The sequence below is a fragment of the Ammodytes marinus genome, assembly GCF_949987685.1.
Source record: "Ammodytes marinus genome assembly, contig: scaffold_74, whole genome shotgun sequence".
Classification (NCBI taxonomy): domain Eukaryota; kingdom Metazoa; phylum Chordata; class Actinopteri; order Uranoscopiformes; family Ammodytidae; genus Ammodytes; species Ammodytes marinus.
Window position 1 is genome coordinate 123,786 of NW_027648092.1, and position 20,000 is coordinate 143,785.

A 20,000-nucleotide genomic window follows, 5' to 3' on the forward strand; every position below is an offset into this window, starting at 1 on the left:
TTCCTTTAAAGCGACACTGTGTAACATTTAAAGTAATTTATTATTTTTGATGACTCTTGACTTACCTTATTAAAAGGGGCACTGTGTAACATTTTAAGTAATTCATTAGCTAAAATCAATATCTTCATTCATAAATATGTCCTCATTGGTGTAAAATCACCTCTGCCAATAATCTGAATTATCCTCCTGAGCGGAGAATTACAAATGTTAATATTACATTTTGTACATTGAGCAGGCAAGTCTTATGGAGGCATCCATGTTGGTTGAAATGTCATCAGGTGCATTGTTTAGAATTTAGAATTGTTCTTGTCCTTGAAGGCCACTGTAGCTTCTGTTATTATTCTAAAGGGGTGGGGTTACCCAGGGAGCGTTGCATTCTAGAACTTTATTGATGATGTCATATTACACAGTGTGTTATGGTAAGTGGCAGACAGGCAGACAGGCAGACAGGCAGACAGGCAGACAGGCAGACAGGCAGACAGGCAGACAGGCAGGACCCAGAAAGTTACACTGATGGGTCGGGCAACTCGAGCTCACAGAGCGAAGCCCCGTGTCGCTGCGCGTATCGCTTTAAGAAAGTCACGTGACCGATTCAGCTGCAGTGTCGCTTGTCATGCGGCTCGCCGGGCGCCAAACTGTGTTTAAAAGGAAGCACATCTCTAAACGCATAGACGGATTATGAGATAATGGGCCCCTGGGCACAAACTCTTAAAGGGCCCCCCACTCCTCCCTATCCAGTCCGGTACACTGACTTGTTCGCACAGATACAAACAATTAATGGCAAAAACATATCAAGGAAGTCAGTGTTTCCCACAGGATTTTGGGATACTGTTGGAGGGACCCTGTACCATCTTGGGGGGTCCAGGGGCATGCCCCCCCGGATTTTTGTTTTACATTTTTAAAGTAAAATGCATCAATCTCGTGCACTTTGAGAGGAAATTTTAGAGGCTATATCAACTCCTGAGATGCAGAAGGAACATTATTCATATTTTTCTTAAACAGATTGGTCAGACCCATGTTCTATGATGGAGGCCCATTTCAACAGATACAGGGTGGATAGCCACTTTATATGAACAATTTAGAATTCACACATAGAAAGCTTATTCCTGTATGTGTGAGAGGGCCTTCAAGGCCCCTCATGGAGCCCCTAAGACAGAGCTAGTAATGCTGTTGTTTTTAACTTGCTTTTGTATTTCTCCCCTACTAGTTGAGGGGCCCATGATGATTTCTATCTATTGTGATGAGTATCCTTATATTAAGGCTATTCCTTTTTGGACCCTGTTATTGACATGAGTGACTTGACTATGCGACATGAAAAGTTACTATCAGTATCTCTGGCTAAGGGCCCCTCTGAGCCCTTGGGCCCCTGGGCCTGTGCCCGGTGTGCCCGTGCAGTAATCCACCCCTGTGTAAACGGGATGGGTCTCTGCCAAAACAATCACTCATCATTTCAAACGAAAATCTTATCTGCACGCCATAATGGAGCCAGAGAGAAAAAGAAAAGTTTCCGCCGTGTGGGACCATTTTGATCTTATATCCGCAAATAAGGTGTTTGTTTTTATTTCCTTGATCTCATCTGGTTCTTCCCAGTTCACACTTCATCTATCAGAACTCAACACCACAACGTTCACTACAATATCAAAGATATTCAAACTTTGATTAAGATATGAAATGTTACAATATAAAATACAATAAGTTAAATTATATTATTGAATAGCAGGTCTTAAATCAGTATGTCAGTTGAGTCTGTCGTTGGGTTACCGGTAATGATTTTAAAGATCCAGCAGGTGTCAGTATTGAGCAGCACAGTGACACAGTACCGACACAGTATCAATACAGTTTGGTAAAGTGTCGCAAAGCTTGACGAGGCCTCATCGACCCATCACTAGAAAGTTAAACTAGAAGATATTTATTGTCCAAAAATGTAACAAAAAAGGCCAACAGGCAAAAAGTCCAGGAGAACAGGAGAACAGGAAACACAGGACATACAGGACATACAGGACATACACAGGACAGACTCACCAACAGGTACAATGCTCGGACAGGGAACAAAGAAACACTGGGAGTTATATACACACAAGACAGGGCAGACAACGAGGGACAGGTGAAACACATTAGGGAAGGGAGCAGTAATCACACAGGAGGGAAACTTGACAGGACATGGGGAGGAACAAGACAGACGTACCAAAATAAAACAGGAAACACCAAAACAAGACAGGACAAAGACAGACCATGACAGTTTTTCAGGAAGCTTTCTAACTTCAAACAGTGTTCCAGGGATCACATTCTCCTGTGAGGAAAGTTTGTTTATTCACTTATGAGAATAAACCTTAGACAATGTTCACCAGAACAAGTGTAACCTGACCTAACCACAGCTGGGGAGAACTTAGGAAGCAAAGTGTGAGATGTGAAACCTCTTTAGGGATACGCAACAGGGGGAAGTGAAGTAACTTAATGCTGACAGAAAAAGACCCTCTATCTGTCTGTCTGTCTGTCTGTCTGTCTGTCTGTCTATCTATCTAACTGTGAGGGAGTGAACTAAAGCTGATGAAGGAAAAAACTGTATAAACTCATAGCGCTGTCACTTTAAATCGACTTCAAACAGCACAAAAATAACACACACACAGAGACAGAGAGGAGACACACACACACAGACACACACACACACACACACACACAGAGAGAGACACAGAGAGAGACACAGAGAGAGAGAGAGAGAGAGAGAGACAGAGACAGAGAGAGAGACACACACACTGTGATAATAAAGACTAAAGTTTGAATGTAGGCGAGTGGAGAGACGTACCTGTGAGCTGCAGAGTCAAGCGCACTCTGTTAGAAAAGAGGAAATCCAGCAGAGCCACGCCCTGTTACCACACACACACACACACACACCCTGTTTACCACACACACACACACACACACACACACACACCCTGTTTACCACATGCACACACACACACACACACACCCTGTTTACCACACACACACACACACACACACACACACACCCTGTTTACCACATGCACACACACAGGCATAGTTTCCCACGGTGACTCACTGTTTGGGAGCGTTGCCATTTCAAACTTTGTTTTAAATAAACTTTCTTTGTCACATGACCAGCTGATGAGTCATCGGTTTGTTGTTATGCGTTACCATGGAGACTTAACAAGATGAGACACTTTTTCATTCCATAAATCCAAAAATATATGTCCAGGTCTTAAAAATGCATTTTCATCATGTTTTTAAGAAGAAAATGTCTCATAAATCAGACAGTGAACAACATCTGAACAAATCCTTCTGTAATAACCTTCAGAATAGTGCTGAGAATGATTATGGAAAGTTTAGTTGATGTAAGTGCTTTAGAAGTTGAGATAATGTCCGTTAAAGATGGTTGTATTCGGATCAGACTGCTAGCGAATGTAACACGATGGTTTAATATGTGGTGGTTAGGCCAGTGAGTCACTGTGTGTGTGTGTGTGTCTCTCTGTGTGTGTGTGTGTGTGTGTTACTGTGTCTCTCTGTGTGAGTGTGTGACTGTGTGTGTTTGTGTGTCTAACGTGATGGTTTGATGTTTGGTGGTTAGGCTGAGTGAGTCACTATGTGTCTCTGTGTGTGTGTGTGTGTGTGTGTGTGTGTGTGTGTGTGTGTGTGTGTGTGGTATGTGTGTGTTTTTCAAAAGCAACCCACTTTTTCCACTTCAACACATTCACCTCAACAACACTTCCTGGTTCCCCAACTCACATGTGACTCAATGGGACCAATCAGAAGCCAAGAAGAGTTAGAGAGGAAAAGTACTGAAGTGCATTTAGCCTGTTAATGTTACTGTTTAGACGAGAGGGATGGAGAGAGAGAGAGAGAGAGAGAGAGAGAGAGAGAGAGAGAGGGAGAAAGGGGAGAGACAGAGAGAGAGGGGAGAGAGAGAGAGAGAGCGAGAGAGAGAGAGAGAGAGCGAGAGAGAGAGGGAGAGAGAGAGGGAGAGAGAGAGAGTAGCATTAAAACCAAAACATCCAAATGAATTCTGAAATTTTTATTAAAATTTCACAAAAAAAACATGGAAATATTTTTGACCTTTTTGTGACAAAGTAGAAAGTGTTTCAGCCCGACGCCGCCTCTCTAAAGCCCGACGCCGCCTCTCTAAAGCGCGACGCCGACTCTAAAGCCCGACGCCGACTCTCTAAAAGACAAGTATAAAAATGTACATAGTATGTACTACATACTCATTTTAACATGTGAGTGAGTCAGTCAGTCAGTCAGACAATAATATATACACATGAACCCTGCGTTCCAATCCCCATCCCTCCATGCTGTTTTATACTGTGCTGAAAAATACCCAGATGTCCTACTACATCTGGTGGTGATTTTTAGTGTTGAAACCAGCAGCTTTATGGAGGTTCTGACCCACAATCCACTGCAGCAGAAGTTACATCACATGGACTGAGCCTCCCAGTGAAAACAACCAGCGATGAGACGGATATAAAAGCAAGAGGCAAGATCAAGGAGCCATGTTAGGATGAAATAAATAAGTTAAAGTATGTCCCAGTTGTAGCATACTGCATGCTAACTAGATACTGTTTATGATCAGATGTAGTATGGAGGAGAGGAGAGAGAGAGAAAGAGAGAGAGGAGAGAGAAAAGAGAGAGAGAAAGAGGAGGAGATTTGGAACACAGGGAATGTTCATTGTGACGCTTTGCAGGAAGTCTGTGTTGAATTCAAGTCACTCAGGAGAAAAGAAATAAAGATTGTTCAAACAGACAGACAGACAGACAGACAGACAGACAGACAGACAGACGGACAGTGTTAAGTACAGACAGTGACATATTGCTGGTGTTGCTCCTTTAAAACATCTCTACAGTAACAATAAAATAATCAATAATCAGAAGTCTGTTGTTGTGCAGCAGCCAGAAGAGTTTGACGTTTCAGTTCATAACGTAAGAAAAGCCCAAAATTAAAGGTGCAGTGTGTAACATGACATCATCACAACAGTGTGTCTCTATGGCTCCCGTTCAGAGGAGCAACAGAACATTCCAGCTGGTAGTTCTGATGGACACAGTGTGGCCAGCTGTTCCATTCTGAGCTGCTGTAGAACTGAAGACATTACAACTATGACGCTTCCAACATGGCGGCGCCCAGGCCTTGGTCCATGGTATGGAGAAATACGGAGATATAAGAGACCCTTTCTATGGGTAAAAATTATAATTCTAAAAAAAAAAAAAAAAATTCAGCTAGAATGCACTAAATTAAACGTACTTATGGATATTATAATTATTTTTATACCAATTCTGCCACGAAAAAAAAAAAAAATCCCCAAATTCTACACACTGCAGGTTTAAGTAACGTGCAAATAACTTTATACATTTCTGACCCAATGCTGCAATAACTTTTTTTGACAATAATAATAACTTGAACCAAAAATGTCAGAATATACTTGTATCAGTATTTTTAAAGGCGTGATGTGTAACTTTGAAGCTGCTTGGAGTGTAGGATGTAGTGTGCAGACGTCTAGCAGCAACTCACAACAGTGGAATGGTGATGTGGGCAAAAAGTTATTACGTTAACGGTTAAGAAAGTGTATTAAAGCGTCTACAAGGAACTTTCTAGCTCTAGTTCATTCCAGCGCATCAGGGGAACATTTTGACCATTTGAAACATATTTAAAGTTCCTCGTAGAGACTTTAAACATAGAAACATTATTACATTATCGGCTGCTTTAGTCCGTCAGGAACTTCAAGGAATGAACAGAACATCAACATCTTTAAAAAATCCAACTTGGTAAAAACTTCAGACGTCCGTTGCTTCAGTTTGTAAGAAACGGTTTAAAAAGTTTGACGAGCCGTTGCTTTAAGAGTTTAAGACTTTTGCAGAGAAATAAAATCTGAATATTTAGTCCAGAGGAGAGAGAGAGAGGGAGAGGACACTGAACCCTAAATGTCTCCTGATAGTTAGCTTGCACCCTGCGTGGTAGCTGCTGCTGCTATCGGTGTATGAATGAAATGTGTGCTGGATAAAAGCGTCTGCTAAAATGACATGTAATGTAAAAAACCTTATTTGATTGCCCCTCCCTAGCAGTGTGCTGGCGGTCTTGCTAGCATTGTGAGTGTTATTAGCATTACTATCATTGACTATCGTTCTCCAGAACCACTGACTACACCTTTTAAAAAAACATATTATATAAATTGAATATATTATTATTATTATTATTATTATTATTAGGATCCCCGTCCCTAGCATTGTGCTGGCGGTCACTCTGTCTTGCTAACATTACTAGAACTGATAGGATTACTGCCATTATTACCAGTGTTATTAGCATTACTAGCAGTGTTAGCATGTCCCTCATTGACCCTCCTGTGAACAGCCTGTAACAGCAGCAGTGAATACTCCTCCAGCAGGGCCGCGGTCTTTTCCCCCCCGACCCCCCCCAGCCCGCCCAGCCCCCCCTGCTCTCCCAGAATGCACTGGGGCGAAGGCTGTGACAGAGGCAGACAGTTAAGCTCCGCCCTCATGCCCACGAAGGCTTCTGATAGGACGAGAGCCATGTCACTCTGATCGGAGGAGGAGGAGGAGCCGCTCACCTGAGAGAGAGAGAGAGAGAGAGAGAGAGAAGGTTAGTCTGTCTGTCTGTCCTGTCTGTCTGTCTGTCTGTCTGTCTGTCTGTCTGTCTGTCTGTCTGTCTGTCTGTCTGTCTGTCTGTCTGTCTGTCTGTCTGTCTGTCTGTCTGTCTGTCTGTCTGTCTGTCTGTCTGTTTATCTATCTATCTATCTATCTATCTATCTATCTATCTATCTATCTATCTATCTATCTATCTATCTATCTGTCTGTCTGTCTGTCTGTCTGTCTGTCTGTCTGTCTGTCTGTCTGTCTGTCTGTCTATCTATTTATCTATCTATCTGTCTGTCTGTCTATTTATCTATCTGTCTGTCTGTCTGTCTGTCTGTCTGTCTGTCTGTCTGCCTGTCTGTCTGTCTGTCTATTTATCTATCTGTCTGTCTGTCTGTCTGTCTATTTATCTGTCTATTTATCTATCTATCTATCTATCTATCTGTCTGTCTGTCTGTCTGTCTGTCTGTCTGTCTGTCTGTCTGTCTGTCTGTCTGTCTGTCTATCTATTTATCTATCTATCCATCCTTCCCGCCCGCCCGTCCGCCCGCCCGTCCGTCCGTCCGTCCGTCCGTCCGTCCGTCCATCTATCTATCTATCTATCTATCTATCTATCTATCTATCTATCTATCTATCTATCTATCTATCTATCTATCTATCTATCTATCTATCTATCTGTCCATCTCTCCATCCATCCCTCACCTTCCTGAACAGGTGTGTTGCTCTCCTGAAGCAGCTCTGCAGCTCATTGGTCAAAGCTCTGCAGCTCTCTATGCTGATTGGCTCATCTGAACACAGAAAAAAAAGCATTTTCATCATTTTTATAAGAAGAAAATGTCTCATAAATCAGACAGTGAACAACATATGAACAAATCCTTCTGTAATAACCTTCAGAATAGTGCTGAGAATGATTATGGAAAGTTTAGTTGATGTAAGTGCTTTAGAAGTTGAGATATTTGGTTCGGAGTATACCATACATTTTTTTTAAACTAAAAACAGAGAGACAATGTACCTGTGTGCACCCCCCCCTGTGTGTGCGGGGGAGAGAGGGGGGGCACAGAGACCGGGGGAGGTTTCCATGACGACGAGGAAGACGCTGGTGGTGATGTAATCGATGATGCGAGCGATGACAGCGTTGGTTTATCAGGAAGTGATCGGCTGCTGCCGGGGACCCGAGCCTGCAGCCCGCGGGGAGCAGGGGCTGGAAATAAATAAATAAAAAAATTAAATGTTTTTGATTTTCTTTTTTTTTATTATTACAATTTTTTTATAATAAATGATCATACATTTATTATTATTATTATTATTATTATTATTATTATTATTATTATTATTATTATTATTTTACATGTTAATTTTGCTGTCGCAGGTAGTGTTGACTTGCAGAAGAATACATATAAAAAAATTCAATATTTGTATTTTTTTTAAATCTTTTTCTAATCGATTCAATCTCTCTTCAGATGGTTACCCTGGTTACCGTGGTTGTTGCCAGCGGCGACGACGACAGGTGTGTGAGCGTTAGAGGAAACCACGGCAACAGGAGGAGGAGGCGGAGTCTCTTTCACCTGGAACCAGGAAGTGGATTTTATTATTATTATGTCAAAAGAAAATTTAATAAAACATGAGGACCAAACAAAATACCCCGGGCTGTTAAACGATTCATTTTCAGAAATCGGATCAATTACATTTTTTAACTCTGGTTTAAAAAAGTCAGAATTTCGTTCGATTCACTGGTAAGGAGCTTTAAATAGTGACTCAAATAAAATGTTATTTTAAACATTAGATTTGATTAATTTTATCAAAGAAATAATCGAACATACAATTTATAAAAAAATATTTGGAAAAAAATATGAAAATCGTTTGACAGCCCTAATTTTTCTGCATTTATTCAGAAGACGTGGTTACCATAGCGACCACCACCGTCGATGATACTGATGCTGATGATGTCATTGCGAAGTCCTCGGACCCGTCCGTCAGGTCCAATCCGTCGCCAACGGAGATGGAACGAGACATTTTCTTGGCCATGGAGCTAGCCGTGGGACTCATGTAGCTACGGGAAGCTAACGCAGAATTACTGGAGTTAGAGGAAGACTTTCTAGGAAGAGTGGAAGCTGTGGTGAAAGTGATTGTTTCTGTTTGTGGCGATCGTGGGGACGCAGGGCTCTGTCTATACACTGGAGCGGCTTGGGTATGCACCGGTACTGGCTGTGTTTGAATGGGAATGGGAACGATGTGGGTGAATGTGAATGTTGATTCTTGATGTGGGGTCTTTGGTGTAGAGGCTGGGCTCTGTCTATGCACTGGAGCGGGCTGGGTATGGCCTGGAATGTGCTGTGTGTGAGTGGGAATGGATTGTGTGTGAGTGGGAATGGATTGGTTCATGTTTTGTGGCTTTCTAGGCGAAGAGGGCAATGTAGTCGGACGCTGTAACGGAAGAAACTGAGAAACTTCTCTGGACGGAGAGACAGAATCACCTGAAAAGAGAAAGAGAGAGAGAGAGAGAGAGAGAGAGGGAGGGAGAGAGAGAGAGAGATACAGGGGGGGAGGGAGAGAGAGGGAGGGAGAGACAGAGAGACAGAGAGAGAAACAGGGGGGGAGAGAGAGGGAGAGACAGAGAGGGAGAGAGAGAGAGAGAGAGAGAGGGAGGGAGGGAGAGAGAGAGAGAGAGGGAGGGAGAGAGGGAGAGAGAGAGGGAGAGACAGAGAGAGGGAGAGAGAGAGAGAGAGCGAGGGAGGGAGAGAGGGAGAGAGAGAGAGACAGGGGAGACAGAGAGAGAGAGAGAGAGGGAGAGCGAGGGAGGGAGGGAGAGAGGGAGAGAGAGAGAGACAGGGGAGACAGAGAGAGAGGGTTTTACAGGTGCATCTAAAAAATTCAAATATTTCATTTTTTGTGGCTTCAAGGAACTATCAGTTTGTGTAAATTCTTAAAACTTGTCGTTGACTTAAGTGTACCGTTACACCCCTAACAGTGTACCATTACACCCCTAATAGTGTACCGTTACACCCCTAATAGTGTACCGTTACACCCCTAACAGTGTACCGTTACACCCCTAACAGTGTACCGTTACACCCCTAACAGTGTACCATTACACCCCTAATAGTGTACCGTTACACCCCTAATAGTGTACCGTTACACCCCTAACAGTGTACCGTTACACCCCTAATAGTGTACCGTTACACCCCTAATAGACAGGTACCTGTGTCAGTGTGTAGACTCTGCACTGACTGGACAGACAGACAGACAGACAGACAGACAGACAGACAGACAGTTACCTGTGTCAGTGTGTAGACTCTGTACTGACTGTGTTTTCCTCATTCCAGTAGAACAGTTCATATGAGAGGCAGCGGCCCGGGCCGTCGGTCCCACAGTCCGCCTGTAAGGAAGTAAGATAGTAAGTCAGTAAAATGTATTTACATAGCGCTTTTCACAGACAGGGTCACAGAGTGCTTTACAATATCTATAGAACATAAAAGCAAATAGTAAAATGCTAGTAAATATGTCTAAGAATAAAAATTATTAAAAAACACAACAGATAAACTGAGCCTCATATAAGAGACAGAAGTTACCCAAATGTCACAGGCTTCTTCTTCGTTGGTGCCGGGCGGTAGGAGGGGATTTCTTCTTCTGCTCCTCCAGGGTTCAGTAGCTTTCTGTCAGTTATCTGCTGCTGGCTCTCTGTCCCGGCCGGGGTCTGGGACTGTGAACTGGGATCCTGTGAACTGGGATCCTGTGCAGTGGGGGAAAGAATAGGATTTGATCAAATAAATGTATGACTTGCTATTATCATTTTGTAGTATTCGATCATTCGTCATACAAAATTTGCAAAAAAAAAAACATTTTTTTCCAAAAGGAAATTACTAGAAAATAAAGTGTAGTATCTTTCTAGAAAGCATCCAAAAAACTTTTAAAATAAAACCTGTAAAAATGATTAAAAAACGCCCCAAAAAGTGAAAAAAATATGTTTTACAAAAAAAAACACAAAAAAGCCTTAAACAAAGCACCATTCAAATATTCCCAAACATGATGGAGTCTGTTACAATATTGGAATTGGAATGCAGAGCCTTTCATTTACATGAGAAGCACCTTACTGCTCTAACCCTAACCCTTACTGCTCTAGTCAGATGTAAAATGTGTCGACTACGAACCTGTGAGGAGAACTGAAGCGCTGATGTTTGTTGCTGGTGACACCAGGAAACCCTCCTCTCCTGGCCCTGTGTCTGTGTGTGTGTCTGTGTCTGGCCCTGTGTCTGTGTCTGGCCCTGTGTCTGTCCTTGTGTCTGTCCGTGTGTCTGTCCCTGTGTCTGTCCGTGTGTCTGTCCGTGTGTCTGTCCTTGTGTCTGTCCTTGTGTCTGTCCGTGTGTCTGTCCTTGTGTCTGTCCGTGTGTCTGTCCTTGTGTCTGTCCTTGTGTCTGTCCCTGTGTCTGTCCGTGTGTCTGTCCGTGTGTCTGTCCTTGTGTCTGTCCGTGTGTCTGTCCTTGTGTCTGTCCGTGTGTCTGTCCTTGTGTCTGTGCTTGGTTCTGCTCCATCAGCGGTCTGACCTCAGACACCAGCGGCCGAGGCTTCACGTCTCCGTTGCTGCGAGAGGGAAGAGGAAGCACAGCCCGACTGCAACACAAGAGACTCATCTTAACAAGGCGAGTTTATTTCTATAGCACAATTCAGACACAAGTCAAAGTGCTTTACAGGGGCAAGATTACAATACATAAAACACATTAGAAAACATTTAAAAACGAATCAAAGGCCTGTAGAATATCTTTAGTGTTTTTTCAGATAATTTTTTGGCATTTTTTCCGTTTTCATTAGAAAGTTTTGGAGAGACAAAGATGAAATGTGTCAGAGGCAGCATCATCTAACCCTGGCCCTTTATACAGGGTTAGGGGTTAGGGGTTAGGGGTTAAGGGTTATGCACAGGGAAAACATCTTGAAATACTTTAATTATAAAAAAAATGTAATAACTTTTACTCAAAAAACACTGAAAACAGGAATACAAAATAAAAGATAAAATAAAATGAACAACAAACATGGCGTACTCTACTCTACACGTTTCTATGTCTAATGTCAAACTGAAAATAAAAGTTTTTTGAGGTGAGACTAAACAAGTAAAGTAATAACAGAGTGTGTAGCTTTGTGATTTCAATGTGCGTGTGCCTTTGTGTGTGTGTGTGTGTGTGTGTGTGTGTGTGTGTGTGTGCGTGTGTGCGTGTGCGTGTGTGTGTGTGTGTGCGTTACCTTCCAGATGCATTCTGGGACAGGAACCTGGAGGAGATGCTCAGACTCTCACTGGAGCTGTGAGAAGCTTTGCTGGGACTTCCTGTTAAACATCAACACAAGAGTTTAAACCTTTAGTTATAATCACTACATTACCAGAGGAAAGGTGGCTGACCAGTAACCATGAGGTCTCTGGTTCCTCCTCCCAGTAACCATGAGGTCTCTGGATCCTCCCAGTAACCATGAGGTCTCTGGTTCCTCCTCCCAGTAACCATGAGGTCTCTGGTTCCTCCTCCCAGTAACCATGAGGTCTCTGGTTCCTCCTCCCAGTAACCATGAGGTCTCTGGATCCTCCCAGTAACCATGAGGTCTCTGGTTCCTCCCAGTAACCATGAGGTCTCTGGTTAGATCTCCGGCACCGGACAGGAGGGTGTTAGTTAGTTAGTTAAAACTTGCAGAGGCTGGTATTACATCTACGGTGCCCACCATCTCTACCATTGTGTCCTTGAGCAAGACACTTAACCCCAAACTGCTCCAGGGGCGCTGTACTATGGCTGACCCTGTGTGAGGACCCCCTCTGGAGTGTGTCTATCTGTCTGTCTGTCTGTCTGTCTGTCTGTCTGTCTGTCTGTCTGTCTGTCTGTCTGTCTGTACTATGGCTGACCCTCTGTGAGGACCCCCTCTGGAATTTCTCTGTCTGTCTGTCTGTCTGTCTGAACTATGGCTGACCCTGTGTGAGGACCCCCTCTGGAGTGTGTCTGTCTGTCTGTCTGTCTGTCTGTACTATGGCTGACCCTGTGTGAGGACCCCCTCTGGAGTGTGTCTGTCTGTCTGTCTGTCTGTCTGTCTGTCTGTCTGTCTGTCTGTCTGTACTATGGCTGACCCTGTGTGAGGACCCCCTCTGGAGTGTGTTAAGTTGAGAGGGGAGATGCGAAAAGACAAATAAAGTAACTTAACTTAACTTAACTTAACTTAACTTAACTTAACTTAACTTAACTTAACTTAACTTAACTTAACTTAACTTAACTTAACTTAACTTAAATTGCACTACATAGGAAATCCTAAAAAAGTTGTAAAAAGATGCAGAAAATGATAATCACGGTATGGACCAACTGGGAGAAGTGGGAGTGAGACCTTAAAGGTCATTCATGAAAACACAGGTTATTTGAACTAACCGCAGCGTTATTTGGACTCCGACGGCGACCGTTGCGAGGCCACTGGTTTAACACCAGCCATTTACAGAGCCTAGGCTGTGTCTAAACACCAGAGAAGTTCCAGTGTTTTGCAATGATCACTTCATCTCTAAAGGAAACCCTCAGACTATATCCCTGTGTTACAGTCCCCAGACTTTCTACTATATAGTTTGGTAGAAAAAAGATTTAGGATGATGATTCTTGAGGCCTGATTTAGTATGGTTAGAAATGCCCGGATGTCTACTAGATCCAGCTGAGATTTTTAGTGTTGAAAACAGCATCCTATTTGCGCAATTCTGACCCACAATCCTGTGTGCACCTCGGGTTGCGAATCCACCAGGGGAAGCGAAGTGTGGTCATAAGGGCCAACAGCAACCTTGCACTGCATCAGCAGGTCAGACAAGAGGAACAGGTTGAAAACCACAGAGCCGACGGACCCAACGTTGCAGAAGGCAAAGATGTCACAGAGGAAGAAGGCCCACTGGTGGAGGGAGAGCCTCCACGTGAGTACCAAGACCCAGCTGCCACCAACCCACACAGGACAGAGCCAAATGCAGAGACCAAGAAACCAGCCAGAAGAGGAAAGCTCAAATGGCCGAAAGCAAACGAGACAGAGCATGGCGAACACTGGACACAGACCTGATCAAGACACTGGAGGAATCGCTGCGAGGAGGAGCGGAATCCAAGCTCAATCAGTTTGGGGACTTCCTGTACCAGGGCGGCAAGGACAGGTTTGGTGAAGTGACCTCAAACCAGAGGACCGCCCAGAGAGAGAAGGGAAGGAGGGAAAAGGAGATTGACCAGCTAGTGCAAAGGCAAAGACTGTCCAGGCTTCGCAGAGCTGAACGTATCCACAAGCGCAGCAAACGGAAACAAAAAGAACGAGCCTGCTTCTTCAAAGACCCCTTCAAGCATGCCAGACAGCTGCTAGAGGAGAAGAAGAGTGGGAAGCTCGAAGCCACCAGGGAGCAACTGGAACAGCACGTCAGAGATCAGTACAGTGATCCAGTAAGGAACGTCCCATTAGGAACACCAGGGTACGTGCCTAAGCCTACACCTCCAACTGCTGACTTTAACATCGTCCCCCCCAAGCTCAGTGAAGTCAGGCAAGTCGTCAAGAAGGCAAGGTCTTCATCAGCACCAGGCCCCAATGGAATCCCCTAAAGCTCTATAAGAACTGCCCCAAGGTACTAGAGCTGCTATGGTACCTCATGAGAACTGTCTGGAAAAAGCAACTCATTCCATCCGAGTGGCAAAGAGCAGTAGCGGTCTTCATCCCTAAGGAAGCGAACTCCAAAGACATCAGTCAGTTCAGAAACATCGCCCTGCTGAACGTAGAAGGGAAAATATTTTTCTCAGTGCTGGCCAGAAGGATGACGACCTACCTGCTTGAGAATGGCTACATTGACACAAACTGCCAGAAAGCAGGAGTCCCAGGCTTTCCAGGGTGCGTAGAGCACTCTACAATGATCTGGGACCAGATCCAGAATGCCAAGCGGGAGAAGGAAGACCTGCACGTCGTCTGGCTCGATCTTGCTAATGCGTACGGATCAGTCCCACACCAGCTGATCAACTACGCCATGGAGTTCTTTCACATGCCCTCCTGCATCAAGAACATGGTTACATCCTACTTCAGTGACCTTCAGATGTGCTTCGCCCTCCAAGATTTCACCACCGGGTGGCAACAGGTAGAAGTAGGAATCGCTGTGGGTTGTGCCATCTCTCCAATCCTGTTCGTGTCAGCCTTTGAAGTAATCCTCATTGGAGCAAGACAGATGGTGGGAGGAATCAAGCTACCATCTGGGCAGAGACTACCCCCACTGAGGTCATACATGGACGACGTCACCAGCCTCCTTCAGACAGCAGCATGCACATCAAGATTGCTGAAAAGGATGGACGAGCTGATGTCGTGGGCACGTATGAAGATCAAGCCTTCAAAATCAAGGAGCCTCTCTCTCAGAAGAGGAGTCAGAAACGACAGCACCATCTTCTTTGCAGGGGGAGAGAAAATCCCACTCCTGTCAGAGCAATCTATAAAAAGCCTGGGGAGGCAGTACACAGCGGAGCTTACAGACAAACAGATGGGGAGAACCATGATGAAACAGCTATCAGAAGGCCTGGCAAAGATCGATCAAAGCCAACTCCCAGGGAAGTACAAGGTCTGGTGCTACCAATTTACACTATTCAGGAGGGTGATGAGCGAGATCCCCTCATCCACCATAAGTAAGATGGATGGAAAAGCCAACTCATTCATCCGAAAGTGGTTGGGCCTGCCACGATGCCTCTCTGAAACGGGCCTCTTCGGAAGGAACACCCTCCAGCTGCCGCTTCAATCCATCAGCTTGGGCTACAAGCAAGAAAAGACCATGGGCATGCGTGTGTGTGTGTTGCTTGGTCTCGAGTTGAGAGAGTCCGCAGACAAGACTGTAAGGGACGCAAACCCCAAGGTTCGGACAGGCCGGAAGGGGAATGCACAAAATGAGGTCGACCAAGCCGTCTGTCGTCTGCAACATCCAGAGATTGTTGGCAGAGTCCAGGTGGGAAGAGCAGGGCTGGGATGGGGAGTAGCGCCACGGTTCTGGTCTAAAGCCAGCCGCAGAGAGAGAAAGGAGATGGTGGTGGCGGAGGTGACAAGCACCGAGGAAGAGCGCTATAAAATCAAGGCTGTGTCACAGGGCCGACAAGGAAGATGGACAACCTGGGAGGGAGTTGCCAACAGAAACATCACCTGGTCAGACCTGTGGAAGATCCCGCAGGCAAGGCTCAGTTTCCTCATCCGCTCAACCTACGACACGCTTCCCTGTCCTCGGAACATTCACCAGTGGTTCGGGAGTGAGGAATGCTGTACACTCTGCAATACCCCTAACGCAAGCCTCCAGCACATTCTGTCAAGCTGCAAGATCGCACTCTCCCAGGGACGCTACAGATGGCGCCACGACCAGGTCCTGAGAAAGCTAGCTGAGGTGCTAGAGGGACGTCGACAGGGCAGCAAAAGGGTACCACCGGCAGAGAACCACAACTACATCAGCTTTGTCCCGGAAGACGGGGGGAGAAGAAACATCAGGCCAAGAGAAACACCTCGGCCTTTTTCCCCAGATCATGAGTGGGACATGAGAGTCGACCTCGACAGGCAGCTCCGGTTCCCGGTCGAGATCACTGCTACGTCTCTCCGCCCCGACATAGTGGTGTGGTCCACCAGTGAATCCGTGCTCCTCATTGAGCTCACAGTACCAGCAGAGGACAGGATGGAGGCCGCATACGAAGTATGTCCCAGTGGTAACTTGGGCTGACGTGTGTGTGTGTGTGTGTGTGTGTGTGTGTGCGTGTGTGTACCTTCCAGCTGAGCCAGAGTGACAAAGTGTTCCTTGAGGAAAGCTTCCTGGTCGGGAGTCTGAGGGACGATCTGATTGGCTGTGACATCACTTCCTCTTCCTGGTTCATCATCATCATCATCATCGTCCAGCTCGAGGTCTGAAGGCTCAGCGTCTGACAGGGAAAACAGAAGGAAACAGTTAAGGTCTCTCTCTCTCTCTCTATAACTGGATCTCGATTCAGGGGTTGCGGTCTACGTAGGCTGCATTTGAAGACCGATTGCGTCATAGCGGCGTGCAAAGGCTTGTTCCAATTGCAACGATTTGCAAGGCTCCTCATATGCGGTCGTGAAATGCAGCCTTCGTTTCACGGTTTTGAAGGCTGCATCAGATGTATCCTTCGTGGCCCAACATATCCCAAGATTCATTGCGTTTTTTTCAGAGATGGCATAAAATAAAATAAAAAATAACAAAACGTGTTGCTCCATCTTCTTAACTTTTATCTTCCTTTCTTTTTTTCTTGTACTTTTTTTTCTTTTCGTCTGGTAGGCAACTTCTTTTTCTTTTTTCCTCCGTTGACAAGGCTGTCTCCGTTGGCAGCAATCAGGGTTGCTAGGCAGCACAGGAGCGGCGAGTCGTCACGCAAGGTAACGGCTTGTTACGCAAACCGGAAATGCTCGTAAACGGAGACCTGCGGAGACCGTCTCGTTTAACAACGCTCGTTCGGCCTTCGATTCGGCCTTCACAGGCTATAGCCCTCTGTAATGGGATACAGCTTATGTGTGTGTGTGTCTGTGTGTGTGTGTGTGTGTGTGTGTGTGTGTGTGTGTGTGTGTGTGTGTGTGTGTGTGTGTGTGTGTGTGTGTGTGTCTCTCTCTCTGTGTGTGTGTGTGTGTGTGTGTGTGTGTGTGTGTGTGTGTGTGTGTGTGTGTGTGTGTGTGTGTGTGTGTGTGTGTGTGTGTGTGTGTGTGTGTGTGTGTGTGTGTGTGTGTGTGTGTGTGTGTGTGTGTGTGTGTGTGTGTGTGTGTGGACAGACTAGAGGTGTGTGTATCTCACCTCCCTGCTTGTCTGGGCTGGCCAGAGACAGAGACAGCGTAGAGTTGAAGCCCAGAGAGCAGCCGGAGTCTGGAGACGGTTTGTCCTGGACAGGTGAGTTAGGACACGCCTCTTTTATGTTAGGACACGCCCCCTTCACCTGGAACTCACTGACAGGAAGGGGGAGGGGTTTAAGAACAATACCACAACACAGACAGACAGACAGACAGACAGACAGAGAGACAGACAGACAGACAGGCAGATAGACAGACAGACAGACAGACAGACAGACAGACAGACAGACAGACAGACAGACAGACAGACAGAGAGACAGAGAGACAGACAGACAGACAGGCAGATAGACAGACAGACAGACAGACAGACAGACAGACAGACAGACAGACAGACAGACAGACAGACAGACAGACAGACAGACAGACAGACAGAAAGATAGACAGACAGACAGCTCACCATCCTGCCAGACTGACTCTGTCCCAGTGATCAGGATACAGCACCGGCTCTTCTCTGTCTGGACTCTGATTGGTGCGTTCCTCCTCCTCCACCTTCACACACACACACACAGACACACACGCACACAGACACACGCACACACACACACAGACAGACACACGCACACAGACACACACACACACACACACACACACACACACACACACACACACACACACACACACACACACACACACACACACACACACACAGACAGACACACGCACACGCACACAGGGACACACACACACACACACACACACACAGGGACACATGTTATGATAAACAGTGTAAACTTCAGGTTCACTCACTGACTTTTAAACCGTCTTCAATGGCAAAGCTTGCTTTAGTGTTGCCGAAGATTATCCTTAAGACTGTCCTTCAACAGATACAGGAGCTATTATCTCCCTATGAGCTCCATTGATCACTTGACTGACTGTTTATGATCAGATGTAGAATAGTAAGAGAAAGAGGAGGAGCTTCTTACCCACGCTGTCGTGACCTGCAGACTGATTGTGCTTCCCAGCTCCTGATTGGTTCGGTGTAACCCCGCCTCCACACCCTGACCACTCCCCCTTTGGTTACCGTGGTTACTATGGGAGAAGCCAACCTCATGGGACGAAACCTGGAAAAGAAAAATCAAATGTAACAGACAGACAGACAGACAGACAGACAGACAGACACACAGACAGACAGTAGGACAGACAGACAGACACACACACGGACAGACAGACAGACAGACAGACAGTAGGACAGACAGACAGACAGACAGACAGACAGTAGGACAGACACACAGACAGACAGACAGTAGGACAGACAGACAGACAGACAGACAGACACACAGACACACAGACACACAGACAGACAGACAGACACACAGACAGACAGACAGTAGGACAGACACACAGACACACAGACACACAGACAGACAGACAGACAGTAGGACGGACAGACAGACAGACAGACAGACAGACAGACAGACAGTACCTCCTCCTGCTCTGCCTGTCTGTCTGGACAGAATGAGTCTAACATCCGCAGGTCCAACATGCTCTTCACCATCATGACGTCATCACTGCTGTCAGTCAGACGAGACCAGCGTCTCCGGGGGAGGGGGGGGCCGGGGGGGGACTGGAGGAGGGGGGGGGACTGGAGACAAATCAAATCAGTTTTATTTGTATAGCCCAATATCACAAATAGACATTTACCTCAGTGGGCTTTACATTCCATACAATATGATACAATATGACACCCTGCCCTTAAACCCTTAGCTCGGCTGAGAAAAAACTCCCAGTAAAAAACCCTTTACCGGGATTAAAAAATTTGAAGAAATCTCAGGAAGAGTTGACAGAGTAAGGGATCCCTCTCTGTCTGTCTGTCTGTCTGTCTGTCTGTCTGTCTGTCTGTCTGTCTGTCTGTCTGTCTATCTGTCTATCTGTCTGTCTGTCTGGGATCCCTCTCCCAGGACGGACATGCTGCAATAGATGTCATAAGTAGAGTAGTCATCACATCTATATGATATATCTATTTCTACCTCCCACCAAATCACATGCATTACAGGGTGTAGAGTTTAAATGTACTGAAGCAGGTATAGATGCCTCTCTCTCACCTTCCTGCCATCCAGACAGCTGGACTTGCCATCACACATTTCTGTAGGAAAATAAAGACGAATGTAAACATTAATATTCCTACCAAGCCCCAACCTCAGCGATTTTTACCAGCATCCAATAAGGAAGTGACCACAACTGTAGTAACCAGGAAGTGCCACTGGGGGCTGTATGCAGAAGAGAGACCGTTTCCATTGACTCCAATGTTAAACATGCCGTTTTCACAGCATTATTAAACCTATTTACAGCCTGGGCCACAAAAACATTTTAGTCTGTATGTTTAGGTCATATCTCCATGACAACTCTGAGGGGGGTGAATATTTTTGGCCCACGCTAGTTTTTATTCTTTTGGAAGTTAAAATGTATTGGCGCGATCTCTTGAGTGACAGCTCTCCGCCCGTTGTCCCTCACTTTGCCTCGGAGGTATACGTCAGCTATCTCCCTCCCCCCGACGTGAGGCGGAGGAAAAATCTCACAAGATGGCGAAGCGCACAAACCAGGATTATTGGATGCCGTGTGAATAACTGAGGTCCACCCGGATGATA

The 20,000-nt window shown here is 45.6% G+C and overlaps 2 protein-coding genes across 3 annotated transcripts in view; both read right to left on the bottom strand.

The window, feature by feature from the left end:
- The window catches only part of LOC307270622 (uncharacterized protein), a 10,663-nt gene extending 7,797 nt beyond the window's left edge, over positions 1 to 2,866 (bottom strand). Inside the window, exon 1 of the mRNA XM_080054503.1 lies at positions 2,804 to 2,866. The gene's annotated coding sequence lies outside the window, so the exon portion shown is untranslated. The remainder of the gene's footprint in view (positions 1 to 2,803) is intronic.
- A 1,164-nt stretch (positions 2,867 to 4,030) lies between these two features.
- The window catches only part of LOC307270616 (mitogen-activated protein kinase-binding protein 1-like), a 43,569-nt gene continuing 27,599 nt past the window's right edge, over positions 4,031 to 20,000 (bottom strand). The window contains exons 20-34 of one of the 2 annotated variants that reach the window (XM_080054497.1): positions 19,458 to 19,498; positions 18,839 to 18,997; positions 18,339 to 18,476; positions 17,813 to 17,904; positions 17,363 to 17,511; positions 16,329 to 16,481; positions 11,824 to 11,905; positions 10,740 to 11,199; positions 10,161 to 10,306; positions 9,867 to 9,967; positions 8,500 to 9,068; positions 8,072 to 8,159; positions 7,607 to 7,795; positions 7,297 to 7,382; positions 4,031 to 6,569 (exon numbers count right to left, since the gene is read on the bottom strand). In XM_080054497.1, coding sequence (XP_079910623.1) covers positions 6,240 to 6,569; positions 7,297 to 7,382; positions 7,607 to 7,795; positions 8,072 to 8,159; positions 8,500 to 9,068; positions 9,867 to 9,967; positions 10,161 to 10,306; positions 10,740 to 11,199; positions 11,824 to 11,905; positions 16,329 to 16,481; positions 17,363 to 17,511; positions 17,813 to 17,904; positions 18,339 to 18,476; positions 18,839 to 18,997; positions 19,458 to 19,498 — 2,783 coding nt within the window. In that variant the 3' untranslated portion in view covers positions 4,031 to 6,239. Of the gene's footprint in view, positions 6,570 to 7,296; positions 7,383 to 7,606; positions 7,796 to 8,071; positions 8,160 to 8,499; positions 9,069 to 9,866; positions 9,968 to 10,160; positions 10,322 to 10,739; positions 11,200 to 11,823; positions 11,906 to 16,328; positions 16,482 to 17,362; positions 17,512 to 17,812; positions 17,905 to 18,338; positions 18,477 to 18,838; positions 18,998 to 19,457; positions 19,499 to 20,000 lie in introns of both variants that reach the window. The other variant, XM_080054496.1, reaches the window with a different exon arrangement.